This window comes from Erpetoichthys calabaricus, chromosome 7 (genome assembly GCF_900747795.2).
Source record: "Erpetoichthys calabaricus chromosome 7, fErpCal1.3, whole genome shotgun sequence".
In the NCBI taxonomy this organism is placed as follows: domain Eukaryota; kingdom Metazoa; phylum Chordata; class Cladistia; order Polypteriformes; family Polypteridae; genus Erpetoichthys; species Erpetoichthys calabaricus.
This window is the reverse complement of record NC_041400.2, coordinates 131,127,527-131,150,040: the sequence shown is the minus strand read 5'-3', so window position 1 is coordinate 131,150,040 and position 22,514 is coordinate 131,127,527. Positions and strand designations below refer to the sequence as shown.

Below are 22,514 nucleotides of genomic sequence, written 5' to 3'. Positions count from 1 at the left end.
ACTTGTGGAGGGTGTATCTTCTAGCAAAGCCCTAAGTTTTTTCATGAAAGCCCGTTTCAGTCAATAAGTCTTAAAAAGAGGTGTAAAGATATTGATAATAAGCTACGCAAACCCACCAAGACATGCAATCGTTTAAATCAAGGCGCGAGTCGAAAAACACCATCCGAAACTATTAGTTAACGATTAACACATTTCTATATGTATTGTAAGCATACAATACAACTGATAATATGTTGCGCTTATTTATCTGGTGTACCGACATTTTTGCGCGTTTAACGGCTGAAATCTAACGTGGTTTGTGCCCTTCAGAATGAAAACAGTTAGCATTTACCTTTTTAATAAAAAGCGAGCTTTTAAGCCTGAGAAATCACTCCGTAAATGCACACGTTTAATTCTTGATCACTTCAAACAACTAAACTATCCAGAACATTTCAGGCATACATCCAGCATTCAAACTATGTATAAAAGCACAACTGTTAAAGGAATTCAGCATTTCTTAATTGAAAATGTTCCTTTAATCCTCAACATGTCTCAATGAGTCGTTCTGGTGATTTTACTTGACATTTTGATATTCTGGTTAATTGTGTTTGCAGTTGAGATGTTCTTTCCTGATTTATACTTGTTTTCTCGTTAATATTTGTTTCACTGGTGTTAGTGTTCTGATTAGAGGTTATTGGTCCTTTGATGTCTTGACGGTTTCTTCTTAGAACAGCTCCTATTACGCAATTCCGTCACATACTGCTCTATTGTTTCTCCGCTTTTCTGGAAACATGTAAAAAAACTTGTGCCGCTCAAACGTCACATTGCGCTTTGGGTTGCAATACGTTTCGAATTTTTCAACTATTTTGTTCAATTTCATATTGTCTCCATCTTCTTCAAACTGAAAATTGTTATACACCTCTAGCGCCTCTTCACCAATTACATGTAGAAGCATAGACGCTTTCATTTTTTCACTTTTCCTATCTGCTTCAATCACAGCAAGATATAGCTCGAATCTCTGTTTAAATCTTTTCCAATTTTCAGCTACATTTCCCTTTAACTGGAGATTTGGTGGGGGCTGTAATCCTAACATATTTGTTTTTCTCTTTTGCTAGAACGTCTTCGCGCTCTCTGATCACGTTTTCGGGTTACTAACAAACACGCGACTCGTTCAAAAGCTGAACCTCTTCTTCACATTCCTCTTGCAATCCGCCACTTCTGACACCATGTAGTGATCTTGTTAGGTTCGTAGTTTAATCAATACACACGATTGAAAGATATAATAACTTTTTAATAGACAGACTTTAGAGATATTTACTGTACAAGTTACTAATCGTTCTTTAGTTCACGCCCATTCTCCTACTTGCATCGGCATTCACAGGCATTACTAATCATTCTGTACGTATCCCTTAATAGACCTTACTAATCAACTATCATTACAAAATCCAACGTGGTTTGTGCCCTTCAGAATGAAAACAGTTAGCATTTACCTTTTTAATAAAAGGAGGGCTTTTAAGCCTGAGAAATCACCCCGTAAATGCACACGTTTAATTGCACATGTGTTAATATGCATGCTTACACAGTATTAAAAGACACTCAAAAATTAACGTCATTTACCTTTGTTCTCACGTTTGATAAAAGGCGAGCTTTTATGCCTGAGAAATCACCCCGTAAATGCACATGTTTAATTGCACATGTTTTAATATGTATGCTTAGACAGTATTAAAAGACACTCAAAAATTAACGTCATTTACCTTCGTACCCGCATTTGACTCGTGCTGTAAATCTCTTCCTTGTTTTTAGTTTAAGTGATTACGTAGGAGGTGTGATGACGCGATACGTGACTCCGCCTCCTCCATTAGAGTATATGGACAAAAAACAGGTTCCAGTTATGACCATTACACGTAGAATTTCGAAATGAAACCTGCTTAACTGTTGTAAGTAAGCTGTAAGGAATGAGCCTGCCAAATTTCAGCCTTCCACCTACACGGGAAGTTGGAGAATTAGTGATGAGTCAGTCAGTCAGTCAGTGAGGGCTTTGCCTTTTATTAATTAGTATAGATAATAAAACCAAACAGAACAAGATATGACAGAAAATAAAACTGATATTAAGAGTCTGAATATAATCTTTAGATAAAGCTTAACGAAAATGTCAAGCAGTAGATGTTGCCCAGGGCAGCTTTTGATTAAGCAGTCAGTGTTATTTATAAAATGCTTTCGCTGACGTTCAGATGAAACAGTCACACATATCCAGGTCTCCTCTATTGATGTCACCTTCACCCTTTCCCTCCTGGTCCCTTGGACAAGCCATATTTATGTTAAAACTAGCAAAATACCCGCGCTTCGCAGCGGAGAAGTAGTGTGTTAAAGAGGTTATGAAAAAGTAAAGGAAACATTTTAAAAATAACGTAACATGATTGTCAATGTAATTGTGTTGTCATTGTTATGAGTGTTGCTGTCATATATATATACATATACACATATACACACATATACAGATATATTATATATACATATACACATATATTTTTTATATATATATTTTTTATATATAGATTTTTTATATATATATATATATATACACATACATACATATACACACATAGATGCACTTACAATAACATAGAAATCAATATAAACAACATTAACATCATTATCATATGAGAATATGAAGTAATATATAAGAAGCACATTTCATATAAATATAAATTATTAAACAGTAAAATCTTCTTCTATAATTTGCTACCGTGGCTTTTCGTTGGTCTGTCCAGGATTTTAAATCAGCTGTAGCTTGCAAACCGTTTCACCTATTGACTTGAAATCTGGTACACATATAATACGTCACGTCTGCTATCCGCTTTATGGGTGATGATTGTATTACTCTTTTTATGTTTATTTTATTTTAGAATCAACTCCTATCTGCGCACACCAGGGCGGCCGTGGGCAGATGCGTATGGTGTATTCACTCCATGTTATCGTGCATTGCGCTGTCACTGGTATTTTGATAAAAGAATTAGAACAATATATAAGAAGCGTATAAATTATTAAACAGTAAAACATTAACATTTAAGAAGTAAAGTTACATTGAGTACTACTGCAGTGCCTTCGGGTATACCTCATTTTTTGTTTGCCCATTACATGCTTAAATGTATACATTTTTTGGTGTACCTACCCGAGAACACGCGACATATAACCGAGCGTGGGAGAAGCATGGATTTTAAACACGCGTTGAGTTCATCTGCTGGTCTCCCTCGTGGAATAACTGGTAATGTTTGAGTAAAATGTACAGCGAGTAAAACGACATTACCTCCTTTTTTTTTTTTTACGATCTCTGAGATCTTGCTTTTTTCGGTTCAAGGCTTCATAAGCTCTTTTATGTGCCATGGTGTACTTAATAAGTACTCATCTTTGAATGTTGCAAGACTTTCGCCTTGTATGTAGATCGGGGAAATTACATTCATTGCATTCCTAGTCTGAATCACAATCTGATTGTATGGGTGCTTACCTTGGACTGTAGGGTTGCCACCCGTCCTTTAAAATACGGAATCGTGCCGCGTTTGAGAATGAAATTGCGAGTCCCGTTTTGAATCAATACTGGACGGGATTTATCCCGTATTTTTTTTTATCATTTTTTTTTAAAGCAGCGTGTCATGCAAATCATCCCACACGCATTTTATGAAGATGCCTCCTTTCCTACTTTTGATTGGGTAATACTTGATGTCATCGTTAGTTTGATTGGTCTTTTTAACTGTCCAGTGAGGAGGGCGTGTCTTTTAAGTAGAGTCTGGAAAGTGTTGGCACTGAGATGTGGCGTGAGCGCCATAGTTGAAGCCCCTAATGTTGCGGTCAGCAAGTCGGCTAACATCCGCCATGTGCCGTCTTTCAGTTGCGAGAAGCAGATCATAGAATGGTTGAAACTGTTGCCCCTAACGTTGCGCCACGGCGTGTGGTTCATTTATACCTCGTGTCTTCTCATTAAACTTTTATCTCGCGAATATGTTATTGCAATCCGCAGCGGGAGCGTTTCTATAAACTTAATTTAAAGTTACGTTTTACACCGTGCTTTGTTTCCCTTATGAACATGCTTGTATGCTTCACTCGCTCCGTTCTCAATTGTTTAATTAATTTTTTGCTCTTTGCTGTTTCCGGCTCTTCCTCCATTTCCCCCTACTTCGTTCTTTTATCTCGCGAATATGTTATTGCAATCCTTAACGGAGCGTTTCAATAAACTGATTGAAAATAGTTTTGCATTTACCTTTTTAGTAAAAGGCGAGCTTTTAAGCCTGAGAAATCACCCCGTAAATGCACACGTTTAATTGCACATGTGTTAATATGTATGGTTACACAGTATTAAAAGACAGTGAACAACGTCAGTTACCTTAGTTCCCGCGTTTGATAAAAGGTGAGCTTTTAAGCCTGAGAAATCACCCCGTAAATGCACACGTTTAATTGCACATGTGTTAATATGTATGCTTACACAGTATTAAAAGACAGTCAAAAATTAACGTCATTTACCTTCGTTCCCGCGTGTGTCTCGTGCTGTAAATCTCTTCCTTGTTTTTAGTTCACGTGATTACGTAGGAGGCGTGATGACGCGATACGTGACTCCGCCTCCTCCATTACAGTGTATGGACAAAAAATATGTTCCAGTTATGACCATTACGCTTTGAATTTCGAAATGAAACCTGCCTAACTTTTGTAAGTAAGCTGTAAGGAATGAGCCTGCCAAATTTCAGCCTTCCACCTACACGGGAAGTTGGAGAATTAGTGATGAGTCAGTCAGTCAGTCAGTCAGTCAGTCAGTCAGTCAGTCAGTCAGTGAGGACTTTGCCTTTTATTATTATAGATTCCACATGGGGCTTTGTGACATGTGATTGGTTGGCTGTCCAAGTTTCTGATCTTTCAACACACCTCTGTTTCCAAGTGATAAGCAGGCGGTCTGTCTGATGGATGACTTTGCGCATCTTTTTACACATCTCTGTTCCTAAATAATAAAAATAATTAACGCAGCAAATCAAGGCAAACTGTTGAAACAGAAGTTTTAAGGAGATACATTACTGGTACAATTCAGGAAGAGAAGATACTTTGATGTTAATTGCCCCTGTAAGTGTGCTGTAAATTCAGTTCATCTTCTTTGTCTGAGCAAAATATAATAAAAATATAAGCATCTGTTATTTAAAAAATTGAAGATCTGTCCCTCCTGGACAGTTGTAGACATGATGTGTACATTACAAAGATAACCATAAATACAAGGTACAGACTTCCAAATAATGTGCTATTTTGCCAAGTTTTAGCTGTCACTGTTCATATATTTCAGTAGTTATGCAGAATTAGAACACAAGTAAACATTAAAATAATAAGAACAAAACTGCTAAAGGGGGTTAACACTTGCACCACACAACCCCACAATATTTCAATTATTATTACTTAATCATTTTTCAAGTGTATGTTGTTGTTAAAAATATTTTTATATAATAATGAAAAAATGAATTTACTTTCATCCTGCAGTCATACTCCTCATATGCTATTTACTATATACTGTACTATGATTATTGCACTGTTTAATTGGTAGTTGTTATTAATAGATTACCTCCATAATGTGCAGCCTTTCTTAATAACTTTTAGAATTAAGTATAACATCCATTTATATGACCCAGAAAATCCGGTGTCCTATAAACTCAAGAGAACACAAGGCTATCCCAGAAGCGCATGGCTAAAACATTCCCTAGGCAGGCTACCAGTCCATTGTAGGAATATTGTTTCAAAAATAATATTACCAGCATAACTTTTAATAATTCAGTGCTTTTATGAACATTCAACATAGCAGTGTTTTGTATTGCAAAAATGTGGTTTAGTTCAGTCAATTTATGGCATTCTTTTAAACATTTTTTCACCCTTTTTCTGTCCTAATTATCCAATATTTACACATTCCCTTCATCCTTTCTGAGTCTTGGGCAGTTAGCTTCTTTAGTCCTAGAGTTCAGGAATAGGAGTGGAGTGAAAATAAGATCTCTCACCCTGGAGAAGAAGAGGTGGCCAGAGAAAGACACAAGTAATGGCTCCCCCCAAGTTAAGCTTTGTAAAAATGTGGGTGTATGAAGATGATAGTTTAATTGAATGTGGAATGATTCTCAAACTTCTTTACATGTGAGCACCTAGTATTGTGTGTATGTATTGTTTACTGAACAAAAGAGTATAAAGAGAAAAGGTAACCCTGTTAATTAAACTGTAATTGATGAGGATAAAATGTTATATTAGGGTTTGTTTTGATGACCAACATTATTATTGAGCTAATTGTGTCGTGTTTAATGAATGTAGTTTAGTAGTGTTTGAAAAAAACAGGTAATTTTTTGGGATCAGGGAATGCTTACAAATTTTATCCTTTAATGTTAAATATGTATTTGTTATACCTAGGAGTTTTCAGGAATGAATCAGTCTGTACTAGCCTGCTGTTGCTATCAAGTGGCAGCCGGAAGTTATAGTGCATAGCGTCATCGACCTTACAATATAGTCAGTGTGTAGTGTGCTGTTTCTGGCATCCAAGATTTCTCATTGGTTTTCCTGCCTATGTCCACCACTAAACTGGCATCTCACCCAACCCTCTCCCATGGTCTGATGTTAGTTTAATTTGTCAAAAGAACAATAATGCTGCTTTTAAGTATGGCTGGACTGCATACTGGTCAACTCTCCTTCCATTACCTGTAACTATTCACATTAATTTAGGTTACCCTTCATAGGGAAGAAATAATGTGGGTCATTAAGGCATTTAGGCTATATTTCTGATTCTCCTGTCAAAAACTCTTGACTAATTGAATCTTTCTTTCACATTAACATTGTTGTCTGTGCATCAAAAGTTTCATACTGCAAAGACTACTTTAGTTTAGTTTACCTTTATTGTCTATAAGTGGAATTTTATTTGATTTAGTCAGCAACTTACTAAAGCATAATCCTACATACTTTAAATAAAAATTGACTATTTATATCCATTAAAAGAGAGCTCTATAATAGTTACCTTTTTCAACAGAATTGAATCTGGCATATTTAAAGGTTTTATTACAGTCTGTATAGAACTATTTCTACTTCTGTTTGTTTTACATTTTTGCAGTAAGTATCACCTCCTGCATGGTAAAATTTGGAAATAACTATTCAAGCAGTGAGTCTGGTCCATTATAATCTTATCTGTTTTGTAATCAGCCAAAAACAATGTTTGTAAAGGGAAGTTTCATTAAACTGTACTTGTTTTCTTTACTTGCAGGATTATATCTCATATTAACATCAAGCTCTCTTAGCAGAGAAATATTAGAAAATATCCTGCAAATACTTTATCCACATGAGAGCCTACAGGAAACGCAGCAACTATGTAACCTTTTAATGCAAGAAATTGATACAAAAAAACAAGGTGACTTGCTTTTTTAATTAATATTTTTCAAATGCCCAGTGTATAAGATAATATTGTTTAATGTGTATGTATTCTGTAATAGTAAGAAATTCTCAACAACTGTTTAAAATACATTGATGTAATATTATATTGGGCTAATGTATTCTGAGATCAGGATTGTATCTATTAACAAAAACAATTTATATTTTTACAAGATGAAGGATGGAAATTCTCTCAAGTATATGTCATTTCTAATTGATATTTAAGAAAATATTTTAATGAGAATATACCTTACAACCAGTCCTGGTTCATATTTACCATGTGCATTAATTAAGTAAATTAAAAGTTTAGATTTTTTTTGTTTAATGAATTAAACAGCTTTGTCCTTCTGAAGTAAATATTGTATTCTATGAAATAATTCACTGTATATTAATCTGAACATAACTTGTTCAACTGTTTGTCTCATTCCTGGAATTTTGGTTGAACTTTGTTTTTTTTCATAGGATATATTGATGAAGATCAGTTCATGACATGGATGAACAAGTTGCGATGGGGGACACTGAAGGATGTATTACACTTTCCAGTCATACCCCATGAAGTCGCTGAAGAAAATGAACTGAAAATTCCCCAACAAGTTGTATGTTCATAAATTTAATTAAATTAACTAGTTTTATGTATGAGGTTCACATACTGCAGGTTTATTTTTAATTGTAACCATAAAGCGGTACGGTATAGCTTCGGACATGTAGGGGTTTTATTTATTTTTAATTTTTGAGGTGCTCAGAGCAATGAAATACGCTTGCTAAGTGCAGTAATGAATGTAAATGAAATAATGCTGCTAAATCAGCATTAGAGTGTGATAATGTGCCTCATGGATTCTATATGATGCAGCACTGAAAATCCTAAATGAATGAATGAAAACAGTACTACACAGATTGTTCATCTTAAGTCTGTGCATATGAAAAGGCTACAAAATATTTAATAAAGAGAGGTATTCTTCAATGACCACACTGCATATGACAGTACTGCTGCTATTGGTGCACCAGTGATCACTAGAAGAAACTTCAATTTTATTTCATTTTTGTACTAATGGGACATATTAGGTCATATTTTCCTTAGTTTCTCTGTAAACATACAGTACTGTATATGCTGTCACTTAATTTATATGTGACAATAATCCTATCAATGCGCTATATAATGATAGTTTTCTACTGGTGAAAAGCATCAAATATTATAACTTAAATTGCTTTTCTAAAGATGTTCATATATTTTCCCCAGTATTATGGCACATTAATACAGCATCTTTTGTGTTGTAAATGTGTCGATAAGCACATAGGGCTTAGGGTTAGGGTTAATAATATATCATTATTTGGAACACATGCATTTCATGTGGAACACATGGCTTTAGCTGCAGGTGGAAGCTCCACACAACTGTTGTTATGGTTCTGCCTTTGTCCAGAAACGGTTTCATAAGCTTTTTGACCTTAGTCTTGAAAAGCCTTTCTCCTGTGGGGCAACTAGGATCTTTTCCTGAATAAGATCAAACACAGTTGCGTAGGGTGCGACAGGAGCTTCCACCTACAGCTAAAGTCACTTCAGTACACATGTACTTTGTCAGCATGCCTGTGTCTAGCTCTGCAGTTTACTAGTGACCTTATGCTGTAGGAAGATATGTAAATAAATCAAGGTAAATAACATTCAATCTGGCTTTTATATAAGTAACATATAAATGTTTTGATATAAAGACTATCACAAAACATAATCACAAACTGGACTTTGCATGATACCTTGGCAAGCACTGTAAGCCGTGCTGTTTCGTTGAAGGACAGGTATGAGGCAGACTGACTGGCAGGATGACGCTGGACCTCTTGTAGCATCCAAACGGTGCCATCTTTTGCCTTTATCCCTGGTGCAGCTGTGTTGTTCTTATATGTGAGTGGACGTTTCTTGTTGGGAGGGCTTCTGTTCTCTGAGTTCACTTCTGTTATAGCACATCTTTATTTGAAAACAGCAGTGTCAGATCAGTGGGGAGCGTGAACACGACTGAGAGAATAAAACTGAAAAAAAAAAAAAAAACGCTAACCTTTACAAGTACCATATATTTACACCGGCTGTTACAGACTCAATCTCAATCTCTATCTTTTTATTGTATAATAGTAACAATAAGAGCATCTCACTACTCAAAACGTTTATTTTAGGACATGGCAAGGCTCAAATCCACAAGCTCTCGATTATGAGTCGACAGTTCTTATCGCTGTACTACCAAAGCAGCCGTGACAACAAAGTACACTAACCCGATTTCTTTTTCTTCAGTTATAGTCTTGAATAAAAGCACACTTGTTTTGTTATATTTGTACCTTTTGTGAAAGTGCTTATTTCATATTTGGACTTCAGTCTTCACACATTATACACATACTGAAACATGAAAAAAGTTTGTTTTTTAGGTATGTGTTCAACATTTCTGTCATGATACACTTACATAGATCTTTGTAGACACGGAACACAAATGAAATGCATGTGTTCCAAATAATGATATATTATTTACCCTATACAGCTCTAGGTACATGACTCCCAGATAAACAAGGCTTGAGCTGGGAGAGCTATTTGCCCTTCCTGCAGCGGTCGGGGGATGTGATAGCAGACTGCTTGTGCTTATCAACATATTTACAACGCAAAAGATGCTGATGGAGAGGTGCAAACGGATTTAAGGTGGGCCAGGTTTACAAGTTTTTTTGTAGGCTTTGGTAATTCTAGTGTTAAAGCAACTACTATAACCAAAAAGTTATCCAAAATATGCAAAATAACTTATACATCATCAAACAAAAGAAAATACTTAATTTTTAAGCAGCAACTATTAATCCATTTAAAATGCTTTCCTTTATTTGGTGGAAACTCTGAAGGTGGCAATTCTTAGCTGAAATAGCAGTGTGTCCTAAGATGGGTCTTCAGACTTGGCTGCTGCACCCAAAGGTACTAGAAAGTTCACAGCCCATGGGTGTATTCCGCTTGTACTGGTATGGATACTAGCAGTCAAACCTGTGTTGGCAGGGCAAAACACTGAAACGCCGGAGGAAAAAAAGTAAAAAGTACTACACTTAGTTAGACGTAAAAGAAGAAATACTGCACTTAGACTTAAAATAAAATAAAAAATAAAAATAAAAAAATACCACATTTAGTTATACTTAAAAATATGGTTAACATTCTTAAAACAAGGAATTGTTGAAGGCACAGGAAAGTAACACATCATCATTATAATTACAAAATTCAGGGCTTTTTAATGAAATACAGTATAGAAGATATCAGTAAATCTGTTATCCACTGCTGGAGTCCTTTAGATTTTTACCTGACTCTAAGTAATTGGCTTATCGGGCAGGATGGCATCGATGATTGTGAGCAGGGACCGTCACCTGTCAGATTGCAGCATTGTGGATACTTACTATGTTATTAAAAAATCTTTTTACAAATGACCTCAATTAAATGTGTACAAAACACATGCTTTTTCTTTTCTCCATTTCTTTGGTTGGCTATATATCTATATATATAATTCACTAAGCAGCCGCAAGCAAGACACCCATGGAGCACGCAAGCAAGAAACCCATGGAGCACAAAAGACAGAGCCACGCCCACCAAATGGGATAGGACGACAACTCACAGAGCCACGCCCACCAACTTGGACGCGACAACTCACAAAACACGACGTTATTTGCATTTGTCTCTGCTATAATCCACAGGAACCTCTGAGCCATGTTGACTTTTCGGTTACGACGCACGACCGCGTCCACCATCGCAAACTGTTTTACACACTGCATACAGCGATTCGCATCCGCGACAAACATGTTTCTTCTTAGATGGTCCTGCAGGAACACGGAAAACGTTTGTCTACACAATACTCCTTATTCACCAGCCCGTGTCCACCCTCGCTCTCCAGGCAACAAACACCGCGAAAGTCGCTTCCGTCTCCATAGCACACGCACGACAGAGCCCCGTCCACCAACAATTCACGCGAGAGCGAAAGCATTTGCCAAGAAAGTTTTCATTAATCAAGAACGAAAGTCGGAGGTTCGAAGACGATCACATACTGTTGTAGTTCCGACCATAAACAATGCCGACTGGCGATCCGGCAGCATTATTCCCATGATCCGCCGGGCAACCAAAGTCTTTGGGTTCCGGGGGGAGTATGGTTGCAAAGCCAAAACTTAAAAGAATTGATGGAAGGGCACCACCAGGTGTGGAGCCTTTGGCCTAATTAGACTCAACACAGGAAACCTCACCCAGCCTGGACAAAAAGAACAATGAACAGTCATCGTGGCTCAGAGGTGCATGTGGACTGTAGCAGATGCGAAACCGACTGAGGCGGTGTTTGGAAAATGAATAGTCAACGTGACTCACAAGTGCATGTGGACTGTACACAGATGAAAGCAATTCAGGTGAGGAGTTGGGGGCGGGCACATGAACAGGCAGTGCGTACTGAACGATGACTAAGAGATGACTGTTCACCCATCAATACATCGTCCTCACTGGGCGTCCTTCCCCTCGCACCCCGTTCCGCCTTCTGCGCACGCCCGCTGTCCAGCCCTGTCCCTCGCTCTGGGAGGTGGGGGTGCGTCGGCGGTCCTCCAGTTCTCACTCACAGACAATTATATGTTGCTCTCTCCAGAGTTCCCTTACAGTTGTATCATCAAACCCACCCCATAAGAAGAAGCATGTTTGTCGCGGATGTGAATCGCTGTATGCGGTGTGTAAAACAGTTTCCGAGGGGTATCCCATGGTCTTACAGTTGGTGGGCGGGTCTCTGTTAGTTGCTCTTGCGAGCGGTCACATGACCAGGCAGTGTGTATGCTTTGAGAGCGAGGGTGGACGCGACAGCACCATCTAAGAAGAATCATATTTGTCGCGGATGTGAATCGCTGTATGCAGCGTGTAAAACAATTTGTCACGGATGTGAATCTCTATGCAGCGTGTAAAACAGTTTGCGAGGGGTATCCCATGGTCTTAGCAGTGTCTATGCTTCAATGTGAATCGCTGTATGCAGCGTGTAAAACACTGTATTGTATGTTGCCCTCTCCAGAGTTCCATCTTTTCATTCACCTACAGTTGTATCCTCAAAACCAACCCCATTTGGACAACTGTGTCTTTCAGGAAGTGTTCACCCATCAATACATAATTATGCGGCGTAGGGTTGGCTAGTAGTTTCATATTTTACTTTGTCAGCAATAGGAACATTGTGAGGTGAACCTTTAATGTAATGTTACATATGCCATCCAATGTTAAGTAAAATGTTTTTTCTAGGACAAACTAATTATTTACAACAAGGTATTTACTACAGATTATTTTTCACCATCTTTTGTACATCCTGCTTTTTAATTACCAAACAAATAGTACCAATTGTTACTACAGTACCAGTTTGTCATATTGTTGATGTTTCCCATCAACATATATGGAATATAACTATATCAGTGAAGGTTACTACACAAAAATACAACACGTTTATCCATCAGTTGACTGAAATTGCTGCTTCACAGAATAGCACTGAAAAATTTAGGAGTATCAAGGTGACAGAGTGGTTAGCACTGCTGTTCGAGGCTGAGATTATCCGCCCTGCTGCTTTCTGGGTAGCGTATTTGTGGTCTTCCTGTGTTTATGAGGTGTTTTTCTCACAGTACTGTGGTTTTTCTTCCACATCGCACAGATGTGTGTGTGTTTGTTTGGGTCATTGCTGACTATAAAATGACCTTAAGTGAGTGTGGGTGCCAGTGCACAGAGGCACAGCATTGGACTGGTGCCTTATCTGGGGTTGGTTCTGCCTGGTCTCAGTGCTTCCAGGACAGAATCCAGCTACTTAACACTATCAATTAAATTAAGCAAGCTTTGCAATTTTACAACAATTTAGAAATCATTATGAAAGATGTAGACCTACTATGAAAGTTAAAACTAATACATTGTCAGTACTTGACAGCAATTTCCCTATAGACTCCAAACAAGCTACTAATTACATATGTAAAACCTTTTCTTTCATCAATTCATAAGAGATCACTACAAACAAGTCAAAAACCCTGTAGTACTGGAAGCTAATTTTACAATAAGTAAATTATTTCAACTTATTTTAAAAGACAAGGCAGAAAAGTACAATTCCACACAGATGTGTAAACAGACAGCACTGGTTTAATCAGGGAGGCCCTGTTATTAATTTTTAACAGTACATGTAAAGCAGCAAAAACCAATTTCAGCAGAGTGCACAACAGATATCTGCCTTGACTATTAAATAATCACCAGACACCATTCTGTAAGTGACTAGAAGTAAGGGTGTGCAGTGCTGAGATCTGCAAAGTTGCATCAAACAGCAGCAGTTTATATTGTGACAGTTCTGTGCTAAGATGATTTCATGAATAGCGTTCAGCAGAAATCAATGCTGATGTTCTTGCACATTTTAATTTATATAAATAATTTATACAAAAATGTAACTAACAAGATGTAAAATTTGCAGATGATATTAAATTAGATGGTCTGTCAAATTCCCTGAAGTCAGTGGAATCTCTGCAGACAGACCTAAAAAGAATTCAGACTTAAGTAAATGTGCTAAATGTTATGTTTAAACATTTTTGCTTTCCTTCAAAGGTTTGGCTCCATTTGCACTGTAATTAAATAAAATCAGTAGAGCAACTAAACTGTTTCATTCATTATAGTACTGTAGCAAGCCAAAGTCCATCTTGGCACCACTGAGCACAAGACAAATGTTTAACCTGGATTGGACATTGTTGCATGGCTGTATGCACTCCAACAAACTCCAACATTTAAACTGAGAATTATCATTTAAAAGATGTGGAGAAACACTTGTATACCCATAAAAAGTCCATATGAACACATCTGTAAAATGTAAACTCCGCATAGTGGATAGGCTAAAAAATCTGAAGTTAGACCCCTGGAGCTTTGAAGCAGTAGTGCTAACCACTGCACCACCTTGGGAATCATTAAGCTATGTGTACTTCATAAATTCAAATAAAAATGTGCCCATCCTCGTCCTCGTCCACAATTATCCAGGATAATATAAATGACTCAAACTAAAACTAGCATTTTGCTCTGCTTGAAAATTTTAAAATAATTATCTTTAATTTTTGATATAGAAATGAAATTTTAATTCTGTTTACAGGCAGCAGTATATGCTGTGAAATAGCCTAAACACGACTGCAGTTTATTCACTTTCATTTTAGACCTCTCTGTCTCTTCCTTTTTGCTTGGAATTCTTATCTTCCATACTTGACATCTTCCCCAACCCCACCCCAAGACACTCCACTATCTCGTAGCCAGTAGAGCAAGGACGGTTTGGCTCTGTATTTCTTTATTGTTTGATGACTGTATTAATGTACTTTTGCATCTGTGTATACAGTACAGTGAAGACATATTTGCCCTCTGTTTGATTATGTGCATTATTCACATTTTATAGTTAATTTGGTCAGGTCCTTATTTGTTTGGTGTACAAGGTAATCAAACATGCCATTTTAAAGAGGCAAAACATTACTTCCACCCTTCCAACTTAACCCAATGGATGAAACAAGTGGGTTTAGTTGTTTGAATGCTTTAGTAGTGACAGAGGATTTAAAATCCATAATCACATCATGCACCAAGAGCTAAAGAAACAGAATTTTGAAAAGAGATAATATAATTATCTCAAATGACTGTCACACCAAGTACTGTAAGAAGTGAAGATGTCACCAAACTGGTATTAGAGGACTATGCACTATGTCATAATCAAAAGAAATTCAGTTTTTAATGAAATGTAAGTTGTTTATCTTTGGGAAGTATTACAAAGCCATTACTAAGATCCCAAGATTCAACTAACCAACACGCAGAAGCATGTCTACATGGAGAATATTTTGAACACTAATCAGTCCTCTTTTGAGGATTCCGACAAAATCTGTTTAAAAGCAACACATAAGCGCTTGCAGGGAGTCCTAAACCAACACCTGGGAATGTTTCTGGGGGCATTTTTCCTTACACCACCTTCAGAAAGGCATAAAATGACATCAGTGGCACAAAGTACAGCTCCCAAAGTTTGGCAAAATGCACATAAAGCTGTAACTACATGTGGATTGCATATTTACATTATTTTTTCTTTGCAAGCTTTAAGATCTATTGTCTTCCCAACATGACAAATATAATATCGACTCTGTGCAAGTTAAGCAATATATAATACACTGGCCATGTTACCTGACAAAGAAAAGTGATAGAAGTTTTTTTTTTAAATTTGATATGTTCAGTGTATGTTCAGTGTCTTTCCTCAGAACCCTTGTGTGTCTGAAACTCTCTTGACCGATGCTCCTTCTCTTACGTGCACCCCCATAAAGCCTGCTTCTCTAACTCATTTTCAGGAGCCTTCCTCCTCTCCTGTCACACTTTTATACTTTAAAGGTGACTCTCAGCATGCCTCCTACACCTTTACTCCTCCACGTGTGCCTCACACTCGCACTTTTTCTTTTAGTCATGGCACCAAAGGCAAAAGGACCAATCAGATTGCTCAGAGAGACTGGACACACACGCAGACCTGAGTGTTTTATTATAAAATAAACATAACTAATGTTTTACTAAGCACAATACCTTGGAAATGTCTTAAATGCACTTGTTAAATATGTTCACTGCTCACACTGTGTGTCTTTTGGCGGCCAGAATTCCCATGAGCACAAAGAAATATCTCTGAAGCGTTTAGCAATGTCAATAAATTTACAATCTTCAGTAATAGCCTTATAAAGTGCAAAGAAAGGTGTAAATAGCTTGACGGAATCTAGAAAAAAATGTGTCTTTGACTCTAGAAAAAAATTGGTTTTGTTCAAGGCTTCAGGTGGTAGGTAAGTTAAGTCTCTTGGCTTTTGCCCCACTTTGTCTATCATCAAATCTTTAGAATAGCCCCTAAAGGCTGTTTATCTCCCAATCCTTGCAAAACATTAGAACATTAGAACACTCTAGACGAGAACAGGCCATTCAGCCCAACAAAGCTCGTCAGTCCTATCCACTTATTTCTTCCAAGAAAACATTGTCGAGTTTTGAAAGTCCCCAACGTCTTACTGTCTACCACACTACTTGGTAGCTTATTCCAAGTGTCTATCGTTCTTTGTGTAAAGAAAAACTTCGTAATGTTTATGCGAAATTTACCCTTAACAAGTTTCCAACAGTGTCCTCATGTTCTTGATGAACTTATTTTAAAATATCAGTCTCGATCCACTGTACTAATTCCCTTCATAATTTTAAACACTTCATTCATGTCACCTCTTAATCTTCTTTTGCTTTAACTGTATAGGCTCAGCTCTTTTAATCTTTCCTCATAATTCAACCCCTGTAGCCCTGGAATCAGCCTAGTTGCTCATCTCTGGACCTTTTCTTGTGCTGATATGTCCTTTTTGTAGCCTGGAGACCAAAACTGCACACAGTACTCAAGATGAGGCCTCACCAGTGCATTATAAAGGTTGAGCAGAACCTCCTTGGATTTGTACTCCACACATCGTGCTATATAACCGAACATTCTGTTAGCCTTCTTAATGGCTTCTGAACATTGTCAGGAAGTCGATAGCTTAGAGTCCACTATGACTCCTAAATCCTTCTCATAAGGTGTACTCTCGATTTTCAGACCTCCCATTGTGTATTCAAACCTAACATTTTTACTTCCTATGTGTAATACTTTACATTTACTGACATTAAATTTCATCTGCCACAAATCTGCCCAAGCCTGTATGCTATCCTTCTGTAATGATATAACGGATTCCAGATTATCTGCTAATCCACCTATCTTGGTATCATCTGCAAACTTAACTAGCTTGTTACTTATATTCCTATCTAAATCATTTATATATATTAAAAATAGCAGCGGCCTTAGCACTGACCCCTGTGGAAGACCACTCTTAACATCGGCCAGTTCTGATGAGGTTCCTCGCACCATCACCCTCTGCTTCTTGTGTCTGAGCTAATTCTGCACCCATCTAAAAACATCACCCTGAACTCCCACTTCTTTGATGCCCAACCTCTCATGTGGCACCTTATCAAATGCTTTCTGAAAGTTCAGATAAATAATATCATAAGCTCCACTTTGATCGTATCCTTTTGTTGCCTCCTCATAGAATTCCAGCATGTTTGTAAAACATGACCTCTCTCTTCTGAACCCATGCTGACTGTTTAGAATAACTCCTGTCCTTGCCAGGTGTTGCTCAATCTTATCCTTAATAATTCCTTCCATTAATTTTCAAGTGGTGCATGTTAAGCTTACTGGCTTATAGTTGCTTGGATCTGCCCTGTCACCCTTTTTATATAATGGGATGATATTTGCCATTTTCCAGTCCTTTGGAATCTCTCCAATGCACAGTGACTTCCTAAAAATATGTGTCAAGGGTTTATATATGTACTCACTAACCTCCTTAAGAACTCGAGGGTAAATATTATCTGGCCCTGGTGATTTGTTTGATTTCAGCTTATTTAATCTGAGCAGCACTTCTCCCTCTACAATTTCCAAATCCCTCAGTACCTCCTTAGTAGTCACATTTACCTCTGGGAGGTTATCCACCTGCTCACTTGTAAACACCTCAGAAAAATTTAAGTTTAGGGCATCCGCTATTTCATTGTCTGTATCTTTTAATTCCCCTTTACTATTTCTGATACACTTGACCTCCTCCTTGACTGTTCTTTTACTACTAAAATACTGAAAGAATCTCTTAGGGTCGTCTTTTGCCTTATCTGCTATATTCCTCTCCAACTGTCTTTTAGCCACCCTGATATCCTCCTTAATGATTGCCCCCATGTTCTCATATGCTCTATGATTCAATTTGGATTCATTAGTCTTATATGCCTTATAAAGCAGTTTTTTCCTTTGCAACTTCTTTTTTAAATCTTTATTAATCCACTGTGGGCTTTTTTTAGTTTTCTATTAATTCCAAATTAAGGTATGTATCTGTCCTGCATTACATGTAAAACATTTTTAAACCTGTTCCACTGCTCCTCGACTGTCTCCACACTCAAAAGCTTATCCCAGTGTATCCTACTTAGACCTTGTCGCATCTGCTCAAAATTGGCCCTACCAAAGTTCAACTTAACAATTTTAGACTTTGCATATGTACTCTTACAAAATACTGAGAATTGTATTACATTATGGTCAGTTGACTTGACCACTAATTCATTTTATTTTCCGTTTTTAATTCTTAGTTCAAAGTCTTTGGAAACCCCATTCCAACAGGCTTCAGTATTTTCTTAATCTTTCTATACTATAACTTTAAAGAGTTTCTGATTAATAAATATAGAAATTACAGTTTAACAAAATATGGCAATTTGGTCCTTCTGCATTCTGTTCAAGTATCTTAACTGTAAGATATTTAGCTTTTTTTTTTCTTTTTTAATATATACAGTATATATATATATATTATCATGGTTGGTCTCTTTTTACAGACAGCTGTTATCCAAGAACACAGGAAAATAACAGATCAACAGCTGTATAAAATTGCTACAGAGATAGCCAGGAACAGAAGAGACTGGAGACTTCTGGCTAATCACCTTGGATTTTTAGAAAAGGACAGCAAGCAGTTTGAGAACAAATATGCAGAACTGCAATCCCAGGTACAGCCTGCTTTAATCTTCCAGGAAATACAGTAACTGCCAGACAAGAGCTAATACTGCAGATGAATCCAGAAGACATTTACATTTACATTTACATCATTTAGCAGACGCTCTTATCCAGAGCGACTTACAACAGTGCTTAGTAGTCTACGACTGTTCTTCAGTCTTTAAGGCTAGGATTAAATCTACTGTCATTAAACAAGTTACCGCTGACCAAGTTGTATACAAAACCCTGCTAGAAGAAAATAGTAAGTTAGTACAAAATTTTTTTTTTTTTTGGTCCAGAAAGAAAACACTTAATTGTGGAGTGGTTCACCTGAGCCCAGAGTGTATTTGAAAAAACCTGCTTAAGTTTTAAATTTTAAGATAATTCATAGTACAATAAGACTGGGTTACAGTTAATGTACGCTTCATCTTCTGGTGAAAAACTTTATACATTTCTTGTATAATTTAATGACTCTTATCAGCCATTGAAATGTTGCACACTATACTGGGGTCTTCTGCTTAGCATGGTGAGACATCCCTTTAAATATGTTTTATTCCTGCTTGCTCTTGTTTAGTGGCATCCAAAGCTATCTGAGATCTGAATCCCCCTGTACTGAGTGGGTCTCTTAGTAAAATATTGATATCGTGATTGTGGAGAATTTTCAGCTTTCAAGTGAAATAAAAGAGAGACCTACGATTGAAGATGTACTTACGGATTGAACATATTATATCTTCAGACATTTTCTTCATAATAACAAAGTTGACATGACAGATTATGGAGAACAGTGACATTCACTACTGCCTTTGTTTGTCTGACTTTGTTCATGCCACAAGGTGGTCTTAATTGTACTTCTAGTCAGCCAAAAATGTCAAATAACTTATCTAGCACTTTCTCTGTGAAGTCGGTGGGTAAAATCTGATAAATCGTAGTGAACGTGTTAGACTTACACAATAGTCTGCTGATTGTGTGCCCATTCAGCACAGGTAGTTTCCATTTGGGCAGCTCCTTAGATAGGCAGTCATGGTGACTACCAGGTACCTAGAATATTAAAATATCAAGCAACATTCTATGTGTAATAACTTGGAAAAAAATTGAATATATAGAAAGAAATGACGAGAGAAATTTTCTATTTCAGACTTTAAATGCAGTAGATTGTCAATTCCAAAAGTAAAGAAATATCTTAATTTTTTGAAGAAAACACAAAATCGCTTAGGAAGTGGCCACATTTGGCTTGTCTTGCTGTTTGACTCAGTAGTTTAAAAAGTCTGCAAAGGAAATTAACAGCAATACATAATTTACTCAATTCACTGATATCTTTGTTCGTAATTCCTAGAAGGATTAACATTTGCTTATTTCTTTGCATAGATCTTGGAAATGCTGCAGGTATGGAGGAATAAATCTGGCAACCAAGACCTTCGGCGGATACTTCAGGCTGCCCTGAAAGACAGTGGGAATGCTGACATTTATAACAATGTTTTTCAACTTAATTTTTGATACTGTAATTGTATGCAAGACCACCTTCTTCTTGCCATATGCCTTCAGAGTTTTGTGTTGATAATTTGCTCCAATGCTAAAACATGCTGGGATCTATTTCTAGTACAGTCTATGTATTTTTATTTATTTATTTTTTTAAAAGCATTCATTCATCTCTCCATTCATTTTCAAACTGTTTGGTCCATTTCTGTGTCATGAGCTTATTCTACATGCACTAGACACAAGGATGAAAAAGCAGTCAAGATAAGATGGGAGACCATCACAGGGCCTACTTAGAGTCATGAATTAAACTAACCCGTACCTGTTTGTTGACATGCTCTTTGTTATTTGTTTGAAATTTATTTTACTGTTGCCATTTGCATATAGACACCACGATTTTGTTATCTGGGCACTTTGCACTGCCATGATATGACAGGCATGACGTGGCTACGTCATCTGGTAACAATGTGATAACATTATGTGCATAAAATAAATTTGTGATGTAGGAGGAAATCTGAAGTATTTAACAATGCAAAATATTTATGTTAAAACTAGAATTTTAGAGTGTTAATATACACGCAAATCCACAAGTTATTAACAGTTTTCATACAGTGGCTTCTTCTACTGATCTATAATGGCAGTTTTCCAGTAAGAGCTCCTCACAACTCATACTTCTGCGTAATGTTCCCTCAGAGTTACCTGCATTAACATTAGCTGCCACCGTATTGTTAATCTGGGGTGCTTTCCCCACATAGGGTTGTGATTTTAGCAGTAAAATGTTGCATGTCATGTTTTTATTATGTGGAATGAAATTTCGAGAGTCATATATCTTCTTAGGTTATGTTGCAGTTAATCACAAATGTGGCCAAAAACAAAACATCATCATCTATGGGGCGATTTTACTCAAAATCAGACATTTGTCTATGTACAATGGTAATAAAATTACATTTTGACTGATTTGGTTTTGAGTTGCTGTGCACATAGGCTCAACTTTTCACACACAGGCACTCTAAAAGGGACAAATTTTGGATAGGGAAGTCTGAAATTTGAAAATTAGAGTCAAAATTGTGACCTACCTGCAGCACATAAATCAACTGAAATCTCAAAGCTTCACAGTGAAATCACAGCTTCCAGTGAGTCCAAGAACTGCCATGTACAGAACGTAAAAACACTTAGAATAAAATTAATTTTAATATAAGTACCTGTAATCCCTGAAGAGTTCTAGTATGCAGTTAGAGACATGAATAGTTCTGAACACTTAAAATCAGACACTTGAGAATTTTACCAAAATTTAATGTCATTAAATAAAAATCTTTCTCTGTGAAAGCTGATTTCATAATTTCACGACACAATGAGTAGCAGCCTGTCACATAAACCTCTCCCAAGTTTAACTGAGAACAGCAAAAATGTAATTTTAAAATACTGTATAACAAACCTGAGCCTAATACTAGTCCTACATAAATAAAGCAGCGCTCTTTGGCTCAGTCCCGAGGACTTGTACCATCTCTGGTAGGAGGTTTGCGGCAAAGTGGGATGAAACATAACCAGCAAACTAGTGAGGAGTCAAAACCAAAAATGAAGTCAATCCATTATTTATGCTAATACATTAAACAAAAGACAAAATTTATACATTTGTTACCAGAACAGCAAACTTGTGAGAAAGATTTTGTGAATCTCCTCAATATTGGAGATTTACCCGTGGCTCCTGTTTATACATCATCACACTGTACTGTACTACCTACCTTGTTTTATCCATGTATTCTGCTTCACACTATACTTTTTTGGCCATGGTGAACTTGTTTTTGGCGATTATCATTTTCATGTAAATTAAAGTTTTTCTACAATTCTGTTTTTTGTGTTATAATTATCACATGACGCAGTTAGCATATCTCTTGACATCACCACCAATTTAATTTTGTTGGTGAACATATAAGACGTAATCCCACAGTGGAGAATACTTGTGTGATTCAAATTCTAGTGTAGGTATTTTATTTATCAAATACAGTGATCCCTCGCTATATCGCGCTTCGACTTTCGCGGCTTCATTCCATCACGGATTTTAAATGTAAGCATATTTAAATATATATCACAGATTTTTTGCTGGTTCACGGA

The 22,514-nt window shown here is 36.8% G+C and overlaps 1 protein-coding gene across 1 annotated transcript in view; it reads left to right on the top strand.

The window, feature by feature from the left end:
- The window catches only part of LOC127528766 (uncharacterized), a 45,701-nt gene extending 23,455 nt beyond the window's left edge, over positions 1-22,246 (top strand). Inside the window, exons 5-8 of the mRNA XM_051929592.1 lie at positions 7,235-7,378; positions 7,861-7,994; positions 18,776-18,943; positions 20,295-22,246. Of these exons, the coding sequence (XP_051785552.1) occupies positions 7,235-7,378; positions 7,861-7,994; positions 18,776-18,943; positions 20,295-20,423 (575 nt within the window). The 3' untranslated portion in view covers positions 20,424-22,246. The remainder of the gene's footprint in view (positions 1-7,234; positions 7,379-7,860; positions 7,995-18,775; positions 18,944-20,294) is intronic.
- The last annotated feature ends 268 nt before the right edge of the window (positions 22,247-22,514 follow it).